Source organism: Salmo salar, chromosome 19, assembly GCF_965601325.2.
Source record: "Salmo salar chromosome 19, fSalSal1, whole genome shotgun sequence".
In the NCBI taxonomy this organism is placed as follows: Eukaryota; Metazoa; Chordata; class Actinopteri; order Salmoniformes; family Salmonidae; genus Salmo; species Salmo salar.
The window spans coordinates 89,584,762-89,600,000 of record NC_138309.1 but is presented as its reverse complement, the minus strand read 5'-3'; the positions used below and the strand labels follow the sequence as shown (position 1 = coordinate 89,600,000).

Below are 15,239 nucleotides of genomic sequence, written 5' to 3'. Positions count from 1 at the left end.
CAGCTGGTTCATTGTGCTGTCCTGAAGGAACTCAGCTGGTTCATTGGGCTGTCCTAAAAGGAACTCAGCTGGTTCATTGTGCTGTCCTGAAGGAACTCAGCTGGTTCATTGAGCTGTCCTAAAGGAACTGTGGTGGTTCATTGGGCTGTCCTAAAGGAACTCAGCTGGTTCATTGTGCTGTCCTGAAGGAACTCAGCTGGTTCACTGGGCTGTCCTGAAGGAACTCAGCTGGTTCATTGGGCTGTCCTAAAGGAACTCAGCTGGTTCATTGTGCTGTCTTAAAGGAACTCAGCTCTTCATTGTGCTGTCCTAAAGGAACTCAGCTCTTCATTGGGCTGTCCTAAAGGAACTCAGCTGGTTCATTGGGCTGTCCTAAAGGAACTCAGCTGGTTCATTGGGCTGTCCTAAAGGAACTCAGCTGGTTCAGTGGACTGTCCTGAAGGAACTCAGCTGGTTCATTGGGCTGTCCTGAAGGAACTCAGCTGGTTCATTGGGCTGTCCTAAAGGAACTCAGCTGGTTCATTGGGCTGTCCTAAAGGAACTCAGCTGGCTTGTTGAGCTGTCCTAAAAGGAACTCAACTGGTTCATTGGGCTGTCCTAAAGGAACTCAGCTCTTCATTGTGCTGTCCTAAAGGAACTCAGCTGGTTCATTGTGCTGTCCTAAAGGAACTCAGCTGGTTCATTGGGCTGTCCTAAAGGAACTCAGCTGGTTCATTGGGCTGTCCTAAAGGAACTCAGCTGGTTCATTGGGCTGTCCTAAAGGAACTCAGCTGGTTCATTGTGCTGTCCTGAAGGAACTCAGCTGGTTCATTGAGCTGTCCTAAAGGAACTCAGGTGGTTCATTGGGCTGTCCTAAAGGAACTCAGCTGGTTCATTGTGCTGTCCTGAAGGAACTCAGCTGGTTCATTGGGCTGTCCTAAAAGGAACTCAGCTGGTTCATTGTGCTGTCCTGAAGGAACTCAGCTGGTTCATTGAGCTGTCCTAAAGGAACTGTGGTGGTTCATTGGGCTGTCCTAAAGGAACTCAGCTGGTTCATTGTGCTGTCCTGAAGGAACTCAGCTGGTTCATTGGGCTGTCCTAAAGGAACTCAGCTGGTTCATTGTGCTGTCCTAAAGGAACTCAGCTGGTTCATTGGGCTGTCCTAAAGGAACTCAGCTGGTTCATTGTGCTGTCCTAAAGGAACTCAGCTGGTTCATTGTGCTGTCCTGAAGGAACTCAGCTGGTTCATTGGGCTGTCCTAAAGGAACTCAGCTGGTTCATTGTGCTGTCCTAAAGGAACTCAGCTGGTTCATTGGGCTGTCCTAAAGGAACTCAGCTGGTTCATTGTGCTGTCCTAAAGGAACTCAGCTGGTTCATTGGGCTGTCCTAAAGGAACTCAGCTCTTCATTGTGCTGTCCTAAAGGAACTCAGCTCTTCATTGGGCTGTCCTGAAAGGAACTCAGCTGGTTCATTGTGCTGTCCTAAAGGAACTCAGCTGGTTCATTGGGCTGTCCTAAAGGAACTCAGCTGGTTCATTGGGCTGTCCTAAAAGGAATTCAGCTGGTTCATTGGGCTGTCCTAAAGGAACTCAGCTGGTTCATTGGGCTGTCCTAAAGGAACTCAGCTGGTTCATTGGACTGTCCTGAAGGAACTCAGCTGGTTCATTGGGCTGTCCTAAAAGGAACTCAGCTGGTTCATTGGGCTGTCCTAAAGGAACTCAGCTGGTTCATTGTGCTGTCCTGAAGGAACTCAGCTGGTTCATTGAGCTGTCCTAAAGGAACTCAGCTGGTTCATTGGGCTGTCCTAAAGGAACTCAACTGGTTCATTGTGCTGTCCTGAAGGAACTCAGCTGGTTCATTGGGCTGTCCTAAAAGGAACTCAGCTGGTTCATTGGGCTGTCCTAAAAGGAACTCAGCTGGTTCATTGTGCTGTCCTAAAGGAACTCAGCTGGTTCATTGGGCTGTCCTAAAGGAACTCAGCTGGTTCATTGGGCTGTCCTAAAAGGAACTCAGCTGATTCATTTGGCTGTCCTAAAAGGAACTCAGCTGGTTCATTGGGCTGTCCTAAAAGGAACTCAGCTGGTTCATTGGGCTGTCCTAAAGGAACTCAGCTGGTTCATTGGGCTGTCCTAAAGGAATTCAGCTGGTTCATTGGGCTGTCCTAAAGGAACTCAGCTGGTTCATTGGGCTGTCCTAAAGGAACTCAGCTGGTTCATTGGACTGTCCTGAAGGAACTCAGCTGGTTCATTGGGCTGTCCTAAAAGGAACTCAGCTGGTTCATTGGGCTGTCCTAAAGGAACTCAGCTGGTTCATTGTGCTGTCCTGAAGGAACTCAGCTGGTTCATTGAGCTGTCCTAAAGGAACTCAGCTGGTTCATTGGGCTGTCCTAAAGGAACTCAACTGGTTCATTGTGCTGTCCTGAAGGAACTCAGCTGGTTCATTGGGCTGTCCTAAAAGGAACTCAGCTGGTTCATTGGGCTGTCCTAAAAGGAACTCAGCTGGTTCATTGTGCTGTCCTAAAGGAACTCAGCTGGTTCATTGGGCTGTCCTAAAGGAACTCAGCTGGTTCATTGGGCTGTCGTAAAAGGAACTCAGCTGATTCATTGGGCTGTCCTAAAAGGAACTCAGCTGGTTCATTGGGCTGTCCTAAAAGGAACTCAGCTGGTTCATTGGGCTGTCCTAAAGGAACTCAGCTGGTTCATTGGGCTGTCCTAAAGGAATTCAGCTGGTTCATTGGGCTGTCCTAAAGGAACTCAGCTCTTCATTGGGTCAAGTACAATGGGCAATACACGAAAGGCCAATATGGTTTTATTTGACATAACTCATGTCACATGTGGCCATGCGTCACCAACCCCAAAATAAAGCAGCTGTTTTGATTTATGCTTTTGGGTTTTCTGAAGCCTAACTTTTGTTCACTTATTTCAGGTGAGAAACCCTTCAAATGTGAGTTTGACGGCTGTGACCGACGTTTCGCCAACAGCAGTGACCGGAAGAAGCACTCCCACGTGCACACCAGCGATAAGCCGTACAACTGCAAAGTGAGAGGCTGTGATAAATCCTACACACACCCCAGCTCTCTCAGAAAACACATGAAAGTGCACTGCAAGTCTCCACCACCAAGTTCTGGCTACGAGTCTTCAACTCCGTCGTTAGTGTCTCCATCATCGGACTTAGGCCGAGAGCCAGGAGCCTCGTCGCTCTCAGAACCAACACCCTCGTCCCAACCCGCCAATTTAAGTGAGTGGTACGTCTGTCATAGTTCTGGTGCGAGCGGAACTCAGACACCTCCCAGCGGCTCCTCCAGCCCTGATCCCGGGGATGAGACGCCCTACAGACACCCGGAACCAAGAGACGCTTTCTAACCAAAACTGGCCCAGAAAATAATTCTAAAAGATATTAAACATATTTTCTAATATACCCGCGGATTTACAAAATTAACACATCGGAAAGGTCTGTTTTCTAAGGCCCACATCATTCAATGTACTGTCTGGCAAATCGGACAAATAAGACACTGCCAAATGTATCTTGTAATAGCGCTCTTCTATCTCAATGTGTTTGGAAAAAAATATGTATTATTCTCGTACCAGGTTATTGTGCGCATGTATCTTGCTGTATTATTTTGTAAATCGAGTTTTGACTTCAATATCTTTTTAATTTATTTTTTTTAATCTGACATGAGCATTTTTGTATTATCGAACCAAAGTGTTTCAATATAAAAAAATGAATAAAAATGTATTAAAAAAAAAATTACATTTGTAAATTGATACGTTTCGATGTGTATGTAGGTGGTAATAGTCATTTTGTAAGCTTTGGTATTTCAGCTATTTTTTTTTATTGTTTGCTACACTTATTTGTATAAATAAAATAATTGAAACGTTTGGAGTTTCATGCAAGACATATTGTCTCTATTTGTGATGTTCTATTCTATTGACTGAATCGTTTTCATATAGTCTATTTGATATTATTACATTCAATTCATAAATGTTTGGTCAACGTGGGCATTTTGTGATTTTGTAATTCTCGTCAATATTTGTTAGTAATGTATTTTTATGAAAACGTGATCCTATCGAGATCCTGCCTTGTAATTTGTCAGTATTTTGAATAAATCGTGTATAATAAAAAAAAATTGAATTATCCTTTTCTGGGCCTTGACTTTTTTAATATTGATATAGACATAAAATAACGAATTTATTCGAATGCATATACTATGACAGGACGCTTTAAAACGCCATGAATCTCACATGCTGTACTCATGTATAACAAGACAGCAGAGAAGAATAACGCCAGCCTTTTTTTTTAAAGGAGCCGTGAGACCAAACACGTTTCCATCCCTATATTCAACAGCGAGCCATATTGCCGTTCGTGGTTTATTTAATCTCAGGTACCATCTATAACACAGCCCCCGGCATAAGGATCAAAACATGTTGGACCCATATTGGACAACAGACACTTTTAGATTTTTGTTTCGTTTTTAACCATTTAACCATTTTACTTTGCTGTAATGTTGTTCTACTGCTTTAGCGTCTTGCCAACGTGCAGCCGTAAAAAACCTAAAGTCACTGAAAAGAAGCCATTGTCCTCGGTTTTGTATTTAGCATGAGTTTACTTTAAACTTACTTGATCCCTGAACCCTGGAAAATCACAAAGCAATTCTTTAAATTAAAATCCAGATTTTATTTTGTGAAAATATTCTTCACTGGTCATGTCCATGTCTTATTTGTGTGGGATCTATTTTTCTCTTAGATAAAGTGTGGTTTTCTACAGGGGAGATGCAGGCAGGGTTTGATGAAAGGCTCGTATATTCTCATCCAGACTTCAAAGATCTTTTAACACAAAGAGCCATTTCTTCATGACGGTGAGTCCTCACGGTGAATTAAGATTTCTATAGCAATAGCCGAGTCAAACTCGAATAATATGGGGCCAAGTCTGAGGACTTCAGCGCCTCTTCAAAAGAATGTAATATTTGCTACCCATGGGGTAGGAAACGGTAATCTATGTTCTTTCTATTCAATATAAAGAGAAAATGTTCTTTTGCTATATTTTTACAACTATCAAAAGAGAAGCCGATAGAATTACGCACGTATTCACACAATAATAGACTTGCATTGCAAAGCTGCTTGGATGCGTCCTGTGAACTTACTGTGGGGTTCTGTGAACTGAATATGCACTGTGGGTTCTGTGAACTCACTCTGGGTTCTGTGAACTTACTCTGGGTTCTGTGAACTGAAGACTGGGCTTACTGGGTTCTGCTTTCTTTAAAGAAGGGCAGGTTATAGCTACGTGTTTGGGGTTGAGGGGAATGGTCACGACCATTGCAAACAGTGTTTTTAGAGATCTCCAAATAGGTGAAGTTTCCTATGTGACTGAGCTAATTGTAGTGCACATGGGCGTTTAGGTTAGCTAACATGCATTATGCTTCTAATAGCATCACAATTCCTCTTATTAAAACATGTACAATAGCCTATCAACGGGTTTTTTGTCTTCATTTATTCCGTCTTTTTCAAACATACACCAGGCACTGTTATGCGCTAATTAAGACATGAACATAAATTATTTTACGAGGATCTGAGGCATATTTGTCGTAAAGAGGCTGAGAGTCTGCAGAACCCGCTGCAGAACATAAGAACATTCTGAGGCACGAACCCCCACTGTCTGATACGTTTAGATGTTTGATCATTTGGTGCTTGTATTTACTTTGTCCAAGTGCCCCACAGAAAATAATACATTATTAGCACTACAACAAATAACCAAACGGTGGATTCCTCTCATTTGGCATCAGCTCTTGAGGCTGAATTGGTTAAAACAAAAATAGCTCGGTGTCATTTGAAGCAGGACATAATATCTGAGTGATTCTACCATTCTTCCAAAGACGCAGATAACACGGAAAGACTTCTTTGTCTCTGATGTGTTCGACCCATCTTTGTTGCACCGTCCAAATCTTTTAGTTCCAGCAGTCAAAAGATGAGACAAGGACTGACGACAGAATGGTATAAAAAAATAATATAATATTTTAAAGTTAACTAAGGCAAGTTTGTTAAGAACAAATTCTTATTTACAATGATGGCCTACCGTGGTTTAACTGCATTGTTCAGGAGCTGAAGTTTAGATTTTTACCTTGTCAGCACCGGGACTCGATCCAGCAACCTTCCGGTTACTGACCGAACGCTCTAACAACTAGGCTACGTGTCTCTGTAAAAACAATAAACACCCACAAATCTAGTTTTTTTTCAATTAATTATTATAGAGTAACTGGTTCCACAAGCTTTTCTTGTGTACTGAACTTTTCGGTCCAAGTGTTACCTAAGCAAAAACATAATTGGTGCCCTAAATTTAGCTACAACTTCATAAAACTGTGGCAGAAATTAAAATGTAAAATTTTGCGTTTGCCCAACTTGTGTCATATGGTCGTTCAACTCTAAATTATTATTTGGGCATTTTAACTAAGAGGCTGTGCAACTTCTAACATAACCTGTTGATAACATACAATGTTTCCAATTTACATATTTGACATCGTCAGTAATTTTTTTTATTATTATTGATTATTACTCAACATGAAATCACCTGGGATTTGACCTCGACAACCTCTTGGTTCACTGCATTCTGATATGCCTGCTACACCACCACGTCTGTGTCGAAATTAACCCCACTATTCCCTCATCTTTGATTTGATGGACTTATTTAAGTAAAATTAGGTTTATCAGTATAGTTGTCTAATGTTGGAGCATATTACTCTGGTGTACTGTTAATCCTTTATCGCTATGATATATCAAATATTTGTTCTTGAGTGTACTTTTAACAGAGCTGAGATTTTACTTTGAAGTGCAAAGTGTATCAATACAAGTGTAATGATTCATTGACACAGCCATGGTGACACAGCAGGAACGTGAGGAATGCTGTGCACCAAGATGGTTGTGAGTTCAAATAACCAGGTGAAGTTATGCTGAATATAATTTACAGAACAAATAAACAAGCACACTATGATCATAGGTGTAAGTTAAATGCAGGGCAGGTACTCAAATAATAATTTATAATTGAATGAACATATGAGAAAAGTTTAACAAACACATCTTAAGTTGACTGAATTTGTGCCTACTTAAAAAAAATGTTAAATTCATGTAAGACTTTGAATAAAAACTGAGTAGGCAAAATAAACCTGTGAAACCAGTTACTTAATAATATTTAGTTGAAAAAACGACTTAATTCGTACATCATAGCCTACATGTCAGTTATTATATTAGACTAGGGAAGCCCAGAACATGGGCAACAGTTACAAGCATATGTTACACTGATCTGCCGTAACTCTGGACTTGTAAAATCTATAATACTGTATCTATAGTCTATAGTAGCTGACGTACACTGGAAGTTTACCGTCAGTCCCGGTATAGATCGGTGAGGGAATCACAGTTTACCGTCAGTCCTGTTATAGCTCGGTGAGGATATCACAGTTTACCGTCAGACCCGTTTTAGCTCGGTGAGGGAATCACAGTTTACCGTCAGTCCCGTTATAGCTCCGTGAGGGAATCACAGTTTACCGTCAGTCCCGTTTTAGCTCGGTGAGGATATCACAGTTTACCGTCAGTCCCGTTATAGCTCGGTGAGGATATCACAGTTTACCGTCAGTCCCGTTACAGCTCTGTGAGGGAATCACAGTTTACCGTCAGTCCCGTTATAGCTCCGTGAGGGAATCACAGTTTACCGTCAGTCCCGTTTTAGCTCGGTGAGGATATCACAGTTTACCGTCAGTCCTGTTATAGCTCGGTGAGGATATCACAGTTTACCGTCAGTCCCGTTACAGCTCGGTGAGGGAATCACAGTTTACCGTCAGTCCCGTTACAGCTCGGTGAGGGAATCACAGTTTACCGTCAGTCCCGTTAAAGCTCGGTGAGGGAATCACAGTAGTTGAGTCAACATAAAGTTTACTTCCTCTGTTGCCTACAAAGTCCACTACTTTTGACCAGAGCCCAATGTTCCCTGTTAGAAATGAGTTCACTGTAGAGGGGAAGGCTGGTTGGACAGAGTGATGAGGAAGGCTATAATATTATTATTATTAAAAACCATCCAAAACAGAGAATATAGAACAAAGAGAACAATCAAAGCTATATGCAGGTGTTGTCAGATCTGGAGAACATGAGAATAAATTAATCAGAGGTCCTTGAAAGCTTTTCTGAACAGCGCGGCCTTTAGCTGTGTCTTAAAGAGGACAGAGACTCTGCAGCCCTAATAGTGTCTGGAAGTGTGTTCCACAGACGCTGAGCTGCACAACTGAAAGCACTGTCACCCATAGTTTTTAGTCTGCTGTGGGGCTGCTGAAGGGAGATGGACCTGGAGGACTGAAGGGTGGTCTGATGTGGGGCTGCTGAAGGGAGATGGACCTGGAGGACTGAAGGGTGGTCTGATGTGGGGCTGCTGAAGGGAGATGGACCTGGAGGACTGAAGGGTGGTCTGATGTGGGGCCTGCTGAAGGGAGACAGACCTGGAGGAGAGATGGGTGGTCTGATGTGGGGCTGCTGAAGGGAGATGGACCTGGAGGAGAGAAGGGTGGTCTGATGTGGGGCTGCTGAAGGGAGATGGACCTGGAGGACTGAAGGGTGGTCTGATGTGGGGCTGCTGAAGGGAGACAGACCTGGAGGAGAGATGGGTGGTCTGATGTGGGGCTGCTGAAGGGAGATGGACCTGGAGGAGAGAAGGGTGGTCTGATGTGGGGCTGCTGAAGGGAGATGGACCTGGAGGAGAGAAGGGTGGTCTGATGTGGGGCTGCTGAAGGTAGATGGACCTGGAGGACTGAAGGGTGGTCTGATGTGGGGCTGCTGAAGGGAGATGGACCTGGAGGAGAGAAGGGTGGTCTGATGTGGGGCTGCTGAAGGGAGATGGACCTGGAGGACTGAAGGGTGGTCTGATGTGGGGCTGCTGAAGGGAGATGGACCTGGAGGACTGAAGGGTGGTCTGATGTGGGGCTGCTGAAGGGAGATGGACCTGGAGGAGAGAAGGGTGGTCTGATGTGGGGCTGCTGAAGGTAGATGGACCTGGAAGAGAGAAGGGTGGTCTGATGTGGGGCTGCTGAAGGGAGATGGACCTGGAGGAGAGATGGGTGGTCTGATGTGGGGCTGCTGAAGGGAGATGGACCTGGAGGAGAGATGGGTGGTCTGATGTGGGGCTGCTGAAGGGAGATGGACCTGGAGGAGAGAAGGGTGGTCTGATGTGGGGCTGCTGAAGGGAGATGGACCTGGAGGAGAGAAGGGTGGTCTGATGTGGGGCTGCTGAAGGGAGATGGACCTGGAGGAGAGAAGGGTGGTCTGATGTGGGGCTGCTGAAGGGAGATGGACCTGGAGGAGAGATGGGTGGTCTGATGTGGGGCTGCTGAAGGGAGATGGACCTGGAGGAGAGATGGGTGGTCTGATGTGGGGCTGCTGAAGGGAGATGGACCTGGAGGAGAGAAGGGTGGTCTGATGTGGGGCTGCTGAAGGGAGATGGACCTGGAGGAGAGAAGGGTAGTCTGATGTGGGGCTGCTGAAGGGAGATGGACCTGGAGGAGAGATGGGTGGTCTGATGTGGGGCTGCTGAAGGGAGATGGACCTGGAGGAGAGAAGGGTGGTCTGATGTGGGGCTGCTGAAGGGAGATGGACCTGGAGGAGAGAAGGGTGGTCTGATGTGGGGCTGCTGAAGGGAGACGGACCTGGAGGAGAGAAGGGTGGTCTGATGTGGGGCTGCTGAAGGGAGATGGACCTGGAGGAGAGAAGGGTAGTCTGATGTGGGGCTGCTGAAGGGAGATGGACCTGGAGGAGAGAAGGGTGGTCTGATGTGGGGCTGCTGAAGGGAGATGGACCTGGAGGACTGAAGGGTGGTCTGATGTGGGGCTGCTGAAGGGAGATGGACCTGGAGGACTGAAGGGTGGTCTGATGTGGGGCTGCTGAAGGGAGATGGACCTGGAGGAGAGAAGGGTAGTCTGATGTGGGGCTGCTGAAGGGAGATGGACCTGGAGGACTGAAGGGTGGTCTGATGTGGGGCTGCTGAAGGGAGATGGACCTGGAGGACTGAAGGGTGGTCTGATGTGGGGCTGCTGAAGGGAGACGGACCTGGAGGAGAGAAGGGTAGTCTGATGTGGGGCTGCTGAAGGGAGATGGACCTGGAGGACTATAGGGTGGTCTGATGTGGGGCTGCTGAAGGGAGATGGACCTGGAGGACTGAAGGGTGGTCTGATGTGGGGCTGCTGAAGGGAGATGGACCTGGAGGACTGAAGGGTGGTCTGATGTGGGGCTGCTGAAGGGAGACAGACCTGGAGGAGAGAAGGGTAGTCTGATGTGGGGCTGCTGAAGGGAGATGGACCTGGAGGACTGAAGGGTGGTCTGATGTGGGGCTGCTGAAGGGAGATGGACCTGGAGGAGAGAAGGGTAGTCTGATGTGGGGCTGCTGAAGGGAGATGGACCTGGAGGACTGAAGGGTGGTCTGATGTGGGGCTGCTGAAGGGAGATGGACCTGGAGGACTGAAGGGTGGTCTGATGTGGGGCTGCTGAAGGGAGATGGACCTGGAGGACTGAAGGCTAGTCTGATGTGGGGCTGCTGAAGGGAGATGGACCTGGAGGACTGAAGGGTGGTCTGGTGTGGGGCTGCTGAAGGGAGATGGACCTGGAGGAGAGAAGGGTGGTCTGATGTGGGGCTGCTGAAGGGAGATGGACCTGGAGGACTGAAGGGTGGTCTGATGTGGGGCTGCTGAAGGGAGATGGACCTGGAGGACTGAAGGGTGGTCTGATGTGGGGCTGCTGAAGGGAGATGGACCTGGAGGAGAGAAGGGTAGTCTGATGTGGGGCTGCTGAAGGGAGATGGACCTGGAGGACTGAAGGGTGGTCTGATGTGGGGCTGCTGAAGGGAGATGGACCTGGAGGAGAGAAGGGTAGTCTGATGTGGGGCTGCTGAAGGGAGATGGACCTGGAGGACTGAAGGGTGGTCTGATGTGGGGCTGCTGAAGGGAGATGGACCTGGAGGACTGAAGGGTGGTCTGATGTGGGGCTGCTGAAGGGAGATGGACCTGGAGGAGAGAAGGGTGGTCTGATGTGGGGCCTGCTGAAGGGAGATGGACCTGGAGGACTGAAGGGTGGTCTGATGTGGGGCTGCTGAAGGGAGATGGACCTGGAAGAGAGAAGGGTGGTCTGATGTGGGGCCTGCTGAAGGGAGATGGACCTGGAGGACTGAAGGGTGGTCTGATGTGGGGCTGCTGAAGGGAGATGGACCTGGAGGAGAGAAGGGTGGTCTGATGTGGGGCTGCTGAAGGGAGATGGACCTGGAGGACTGAAGGGTGGTCTGATGTGGGGCTGCTGAAGGGAGATGGACCTGGAGGAGAGAAGGGTGGTCTGATGTGGGGCTGCAGAAGGGAGATGGACCTGGAGGACTGAAGGGTGGTCTGATGTGGGGCTGCTGAAGGGAGATGGACCTGGAGGAGAGAAGGGTGGTCTGATGTGGGGCTGCTGAAGGGAGATGGACCTGGAGGAGAGAAGGGTGGTCTGATGTGGGGCTGCTGAAGGGAGACGGACCTGGAGGAGAGAAGGGTGGTCTGATGTGGGGCTGCTGAAGGGAGATGGACCTGGAGGACTGAAGGGTGGTCTGATGTGGGGCTGCTGAAGGGAGATGGACCTGGAGGAGAGAAGGGTGGTCTGATGTGGGGCTGCTGAAGGGAGATGGACCTGGAGGAGAGAAGGGTGGTCTGATGTGGGGCTGCTGAAGGGAGACGGACCTGGAGGAGAGAAGGGTAGTCTGATGTGGGGCTGCTGAAGGGAGATGGACCTGGAGGACTGAAGGGTGGTCTGATGTGGGGCTGCTGAAGGGAGATGGACCTGGAGGACTGAAGGGTGGTCTGATGTGGGGCTGCTGAAGGGAGATGGACCTGGAGGAGAGAAGGGTGGTCGGATGTGGGGCTGCTGAAGGGAGATGGACCTGGAGGAGAGAAGGGTGGTCTGATGTGGGGCTGCTGAAGGGAGATGGACCTGGAGGACTGAAGGGTGGTCTGATGTGGGGCCTGCTGAAGGGAGATGGACCTGGAGGACTGAAGGGTGGTCTGATGTGGGGCTGCTGAAGGGAGATGGACCTGGAGGAGAGAAGGGTAGTCTGATGTGGGGCTGCTGAAGGGAGATGGACCTGGAGGACTGAAGGGTGGTCTGATGTGGGGCTGCTGAAGGGAGATGGACCTGGAGGAGAGAAGGGTAGTCTGATGTGGGGCTGCTGAAGGGAGATGGACCTGGAGGACTGAAGGGTGGTCTGATGTGGGGCTGCTGAAGGGAGATGGACCTGGAGGAGAGAAGGGTGGTCTGATGTGGGGCTGCTGAAGGGAGATGGACCTGGAGGACTGAAGGGTGGTCTGATGTGGGGCTGCTGAAGGGAGATGGACCTGGAAGAGAGAAGGGTGGTCTGATGTGGGGCTGCTGAAGGGAGATGGACCTGGAGGACTGAAGGGTGGTCTGATGTGGGGCTGCTGAAGGGAGATGGACCTGGAGGACTGAAGGGTGGTCTGATGTGGGGCTGCTGAAGGGAGATGGACCTGGAGGACTGAAGGGTGGTCTGATGTGGGGCTGCTGAAGGGAGATGGACCTGGAGGACTGAAGGGTGGTCTGATGTGGGGCTGCTGAAGGGAGATGGACCTGGAGGACTGAAGGGTGGTCTGATGTGGGGCTGCTGAAGGGAGATGGACCTGGAGGAGAGAAGGGTGGTCTGATGTGGGGCTGCTGAAGGGAGATGGACCTGGAGGACTGAAGGGTGGTCTGATGTGGGGCTGCTGAAGGGAGATGGACCTGGAGGAGAGAAGGGTAGTCTGATGTGGGGCTGCTGAAGGGAGATGGACCTGGAGGACTGAAGGGTGGTCTGATGTGGGGCTGCTGAAGGGAGATGGACCTGGAGGACTGAAGGGTAGTCTGATGTGGGGCTGCTGAAGGGAGATGGACCTGGAGGACTGAAGGGTGGTCTGATGTGGGGCTGCTGAAGGGAGATGGACCTGGAGGACTGAAGGGTGGTCTGATGTGGGGCTGCTGAAGGGAGATGGACCTGGAGGACTGAAGGGTGGTCTGATGTGGGGCTGCTGAAGGGAGATGGACCTGGAGGACTGAAGGGTGGTCTGATGTGGGGCTGCTGAAGGGAGATGGGCCTGGAGGAGAGAAGGGTGGTCTGATGTGGGGCTGCTGAAGGGAGATGGACCTGGAGGACTGAAGGGTGGTCTGATGTGGGGCTGCTGAAGGGAGATGGACCTGGAGGACTGAAGGGTGGTCTGGTGTGGGGCTGCTGAAGGGAGATGGACCTGGAGGACTGAAGGGTGGTCTGATGTGGGGCTGCTGAAGGGAGATGGACCTGGAGGACTGAAGGGTGGTCTGATGTGGGGCTGCTGAAGGGAGATGGACCTGGAGGACTGAAGGGTGGTCTGATGTGGGGCTGCTGAAGGGAGATGGACCTGGAGGACTGAAGGGTGGTCTGATGTGGGGCTGCTGAAGGGAGGAGCAAAGGGTGCCTGTCTCCTTTTTCGTGTGTGTGACAAAGCATTAGGGTTAGGATCCATCCCATGTTTTCTTCCTATCCCCAAGCTAATCCACACTAGTAGAGAGGTTTAATGAATGAGCATGCTCTGATCATACACCGACAACACTGTTACGTCAGCTTTAAGAACGGAGACTGGGACTACTGGGATGGATATGGCGTGTGTGTGTTTACGTGTTAGAGCTGCGGCTGGCTGAGCCTCCTGTGTTTGCCACCAGTATATCTAATTATACAGACGTCTTGGAAGATAAAACATCGACAGTGTTTACATGTCCTCCAACGTTAGAACACGTCCAACCTTCTGTATCTTCCTGACCAAAGGAAAACCTAAAGTAGAAACATTGGCGTGTATACAGGCTCTGATTTTACGAGTCACCAGCTATACCTAACCTCCGTTCATGAATGCATGAAGGTAACGTTCTATTAGAATCTCACACGGGTTTGTTATTTGCTCTGAATGTTCCTATATGTTGCACGTTTAGTCTGTTTCGATACGTAGCTTAAGGTCTAACTGTATAAATTCAGTGTCTAAGACCTCAAACAACACCAGACTGATGACACAAGTCTAATTCAATGTCAAAAAGATCCTTTTCGTTCAAATATATAAGTAGTACATTAATTACAGATTACATTAAAAAAAATTGAGATTTTTTGGGGGGGATTATTCTGCAAATATCCTACAAAAAAGGAAATGTATCAATTTAAAGTATTGTCCTTGGCCCTCTCAGCATCATACCAAAGTGTCCTAACACTGTGTGTGAGTGTGAAATATAATTTATTTGCAAAAAATCACAGAGGCGTTAATCCGACTTCCGGAAACTGTCCAGTATTATTGAACAAAAGCTATTTTAATGGAGGGGGGATTAGAGCGCGGGCCGTTCTGGAACCCATTCAACGTTCCATTTTCACGTCATAATGACCAGACATGGAGTGGCCCGGCCGGAAATCACAGTCTAAACACCCCCCCCCCCCCCCCCAAAAAAAACCCAGGTGCAATACAAAATAAGTCAATATATAAATGAGAGAGAGAAAAAACATTTACACTTCACCACACCACAAAGGGAAAACGTAGATGCAGTTAAATAATTACTTTGGCTTCCCAGAGTATAATAATATAATAATGAATAATGGAGGATAATTTGTTTTTTTTCTATCACGAAAAGTCATGTTTTAAAGATGGAAAACAAGCAAACACTGTTTGCATGTATTAGATTAGTTGTTAGTATGTCCAAGTCTACTGCATCAAACTACTGAAGGCTTTGTCCAAATATGAATAGGGCCTTGTGTTTTAATAATCATCTTTATCAAAGGTAGGGTTTAATTCAGATTACACCCTCGGGGTGTATTATTTCACTTTAATAACAAACGTGACCCAACAATATAGGCATTCGATATAGTTGACTCATGGACAAAAAAATGAACAACAATGTTGTGAATTTGTGAGAGTCGAGTAAGTCAAAGCCAAGGATGAGTCATGACGCGAGTCGGCAGAATGTGCCCCTAAGTGTTCGGATTACCACCGTCCCCCACTTTCAGGCGCGAAGTTATTTTACTTTCATGGTTGAGCAGAGTCCCTCCAATGCGAATCAGACCCCATAGTTAGTACGTCTGAGCACAGAGCTCTAACTACCATCGCATAATGTGGTAGAATGTGCAACACTTCTTCGCACCTGCACATTGAATAGGAAGTCCCTTTCAGAGAGAGAGAGAGAGAGAGATACGCTTGTTGGCCTTGAGAGTCTATGCAGCTGG

The 15,239-nt window shown here is 47.9% G+C and overlaps 1 protein-coding gene across 1 annotated transcript in view; it reads left to right on the top strand.

Moving 5' to 3' along the window:
- LOC106579754 (zinc finger protein ZIC 4) overlaps positions 1-4,114 on the top strand; it is an 18,452-nt gene extending 14,338 nt beyond the window's left edge. The window contains exon 2 of the mRNA XM_014159917.3: positions 2,904-4,114. Within this exon, the coding sequence (XP_014015392.1) occupies positions 2,904-3,340 (437 nt within the window). The 3' untranslated portion in view covers positions 3,341-4,114. The remainder of the gene's footprint in view (positions 1-2,903) is intronic.
- The last annotated feature ends 11,125 nt before the right edge of the window (positions 4,115-15,239 follow it).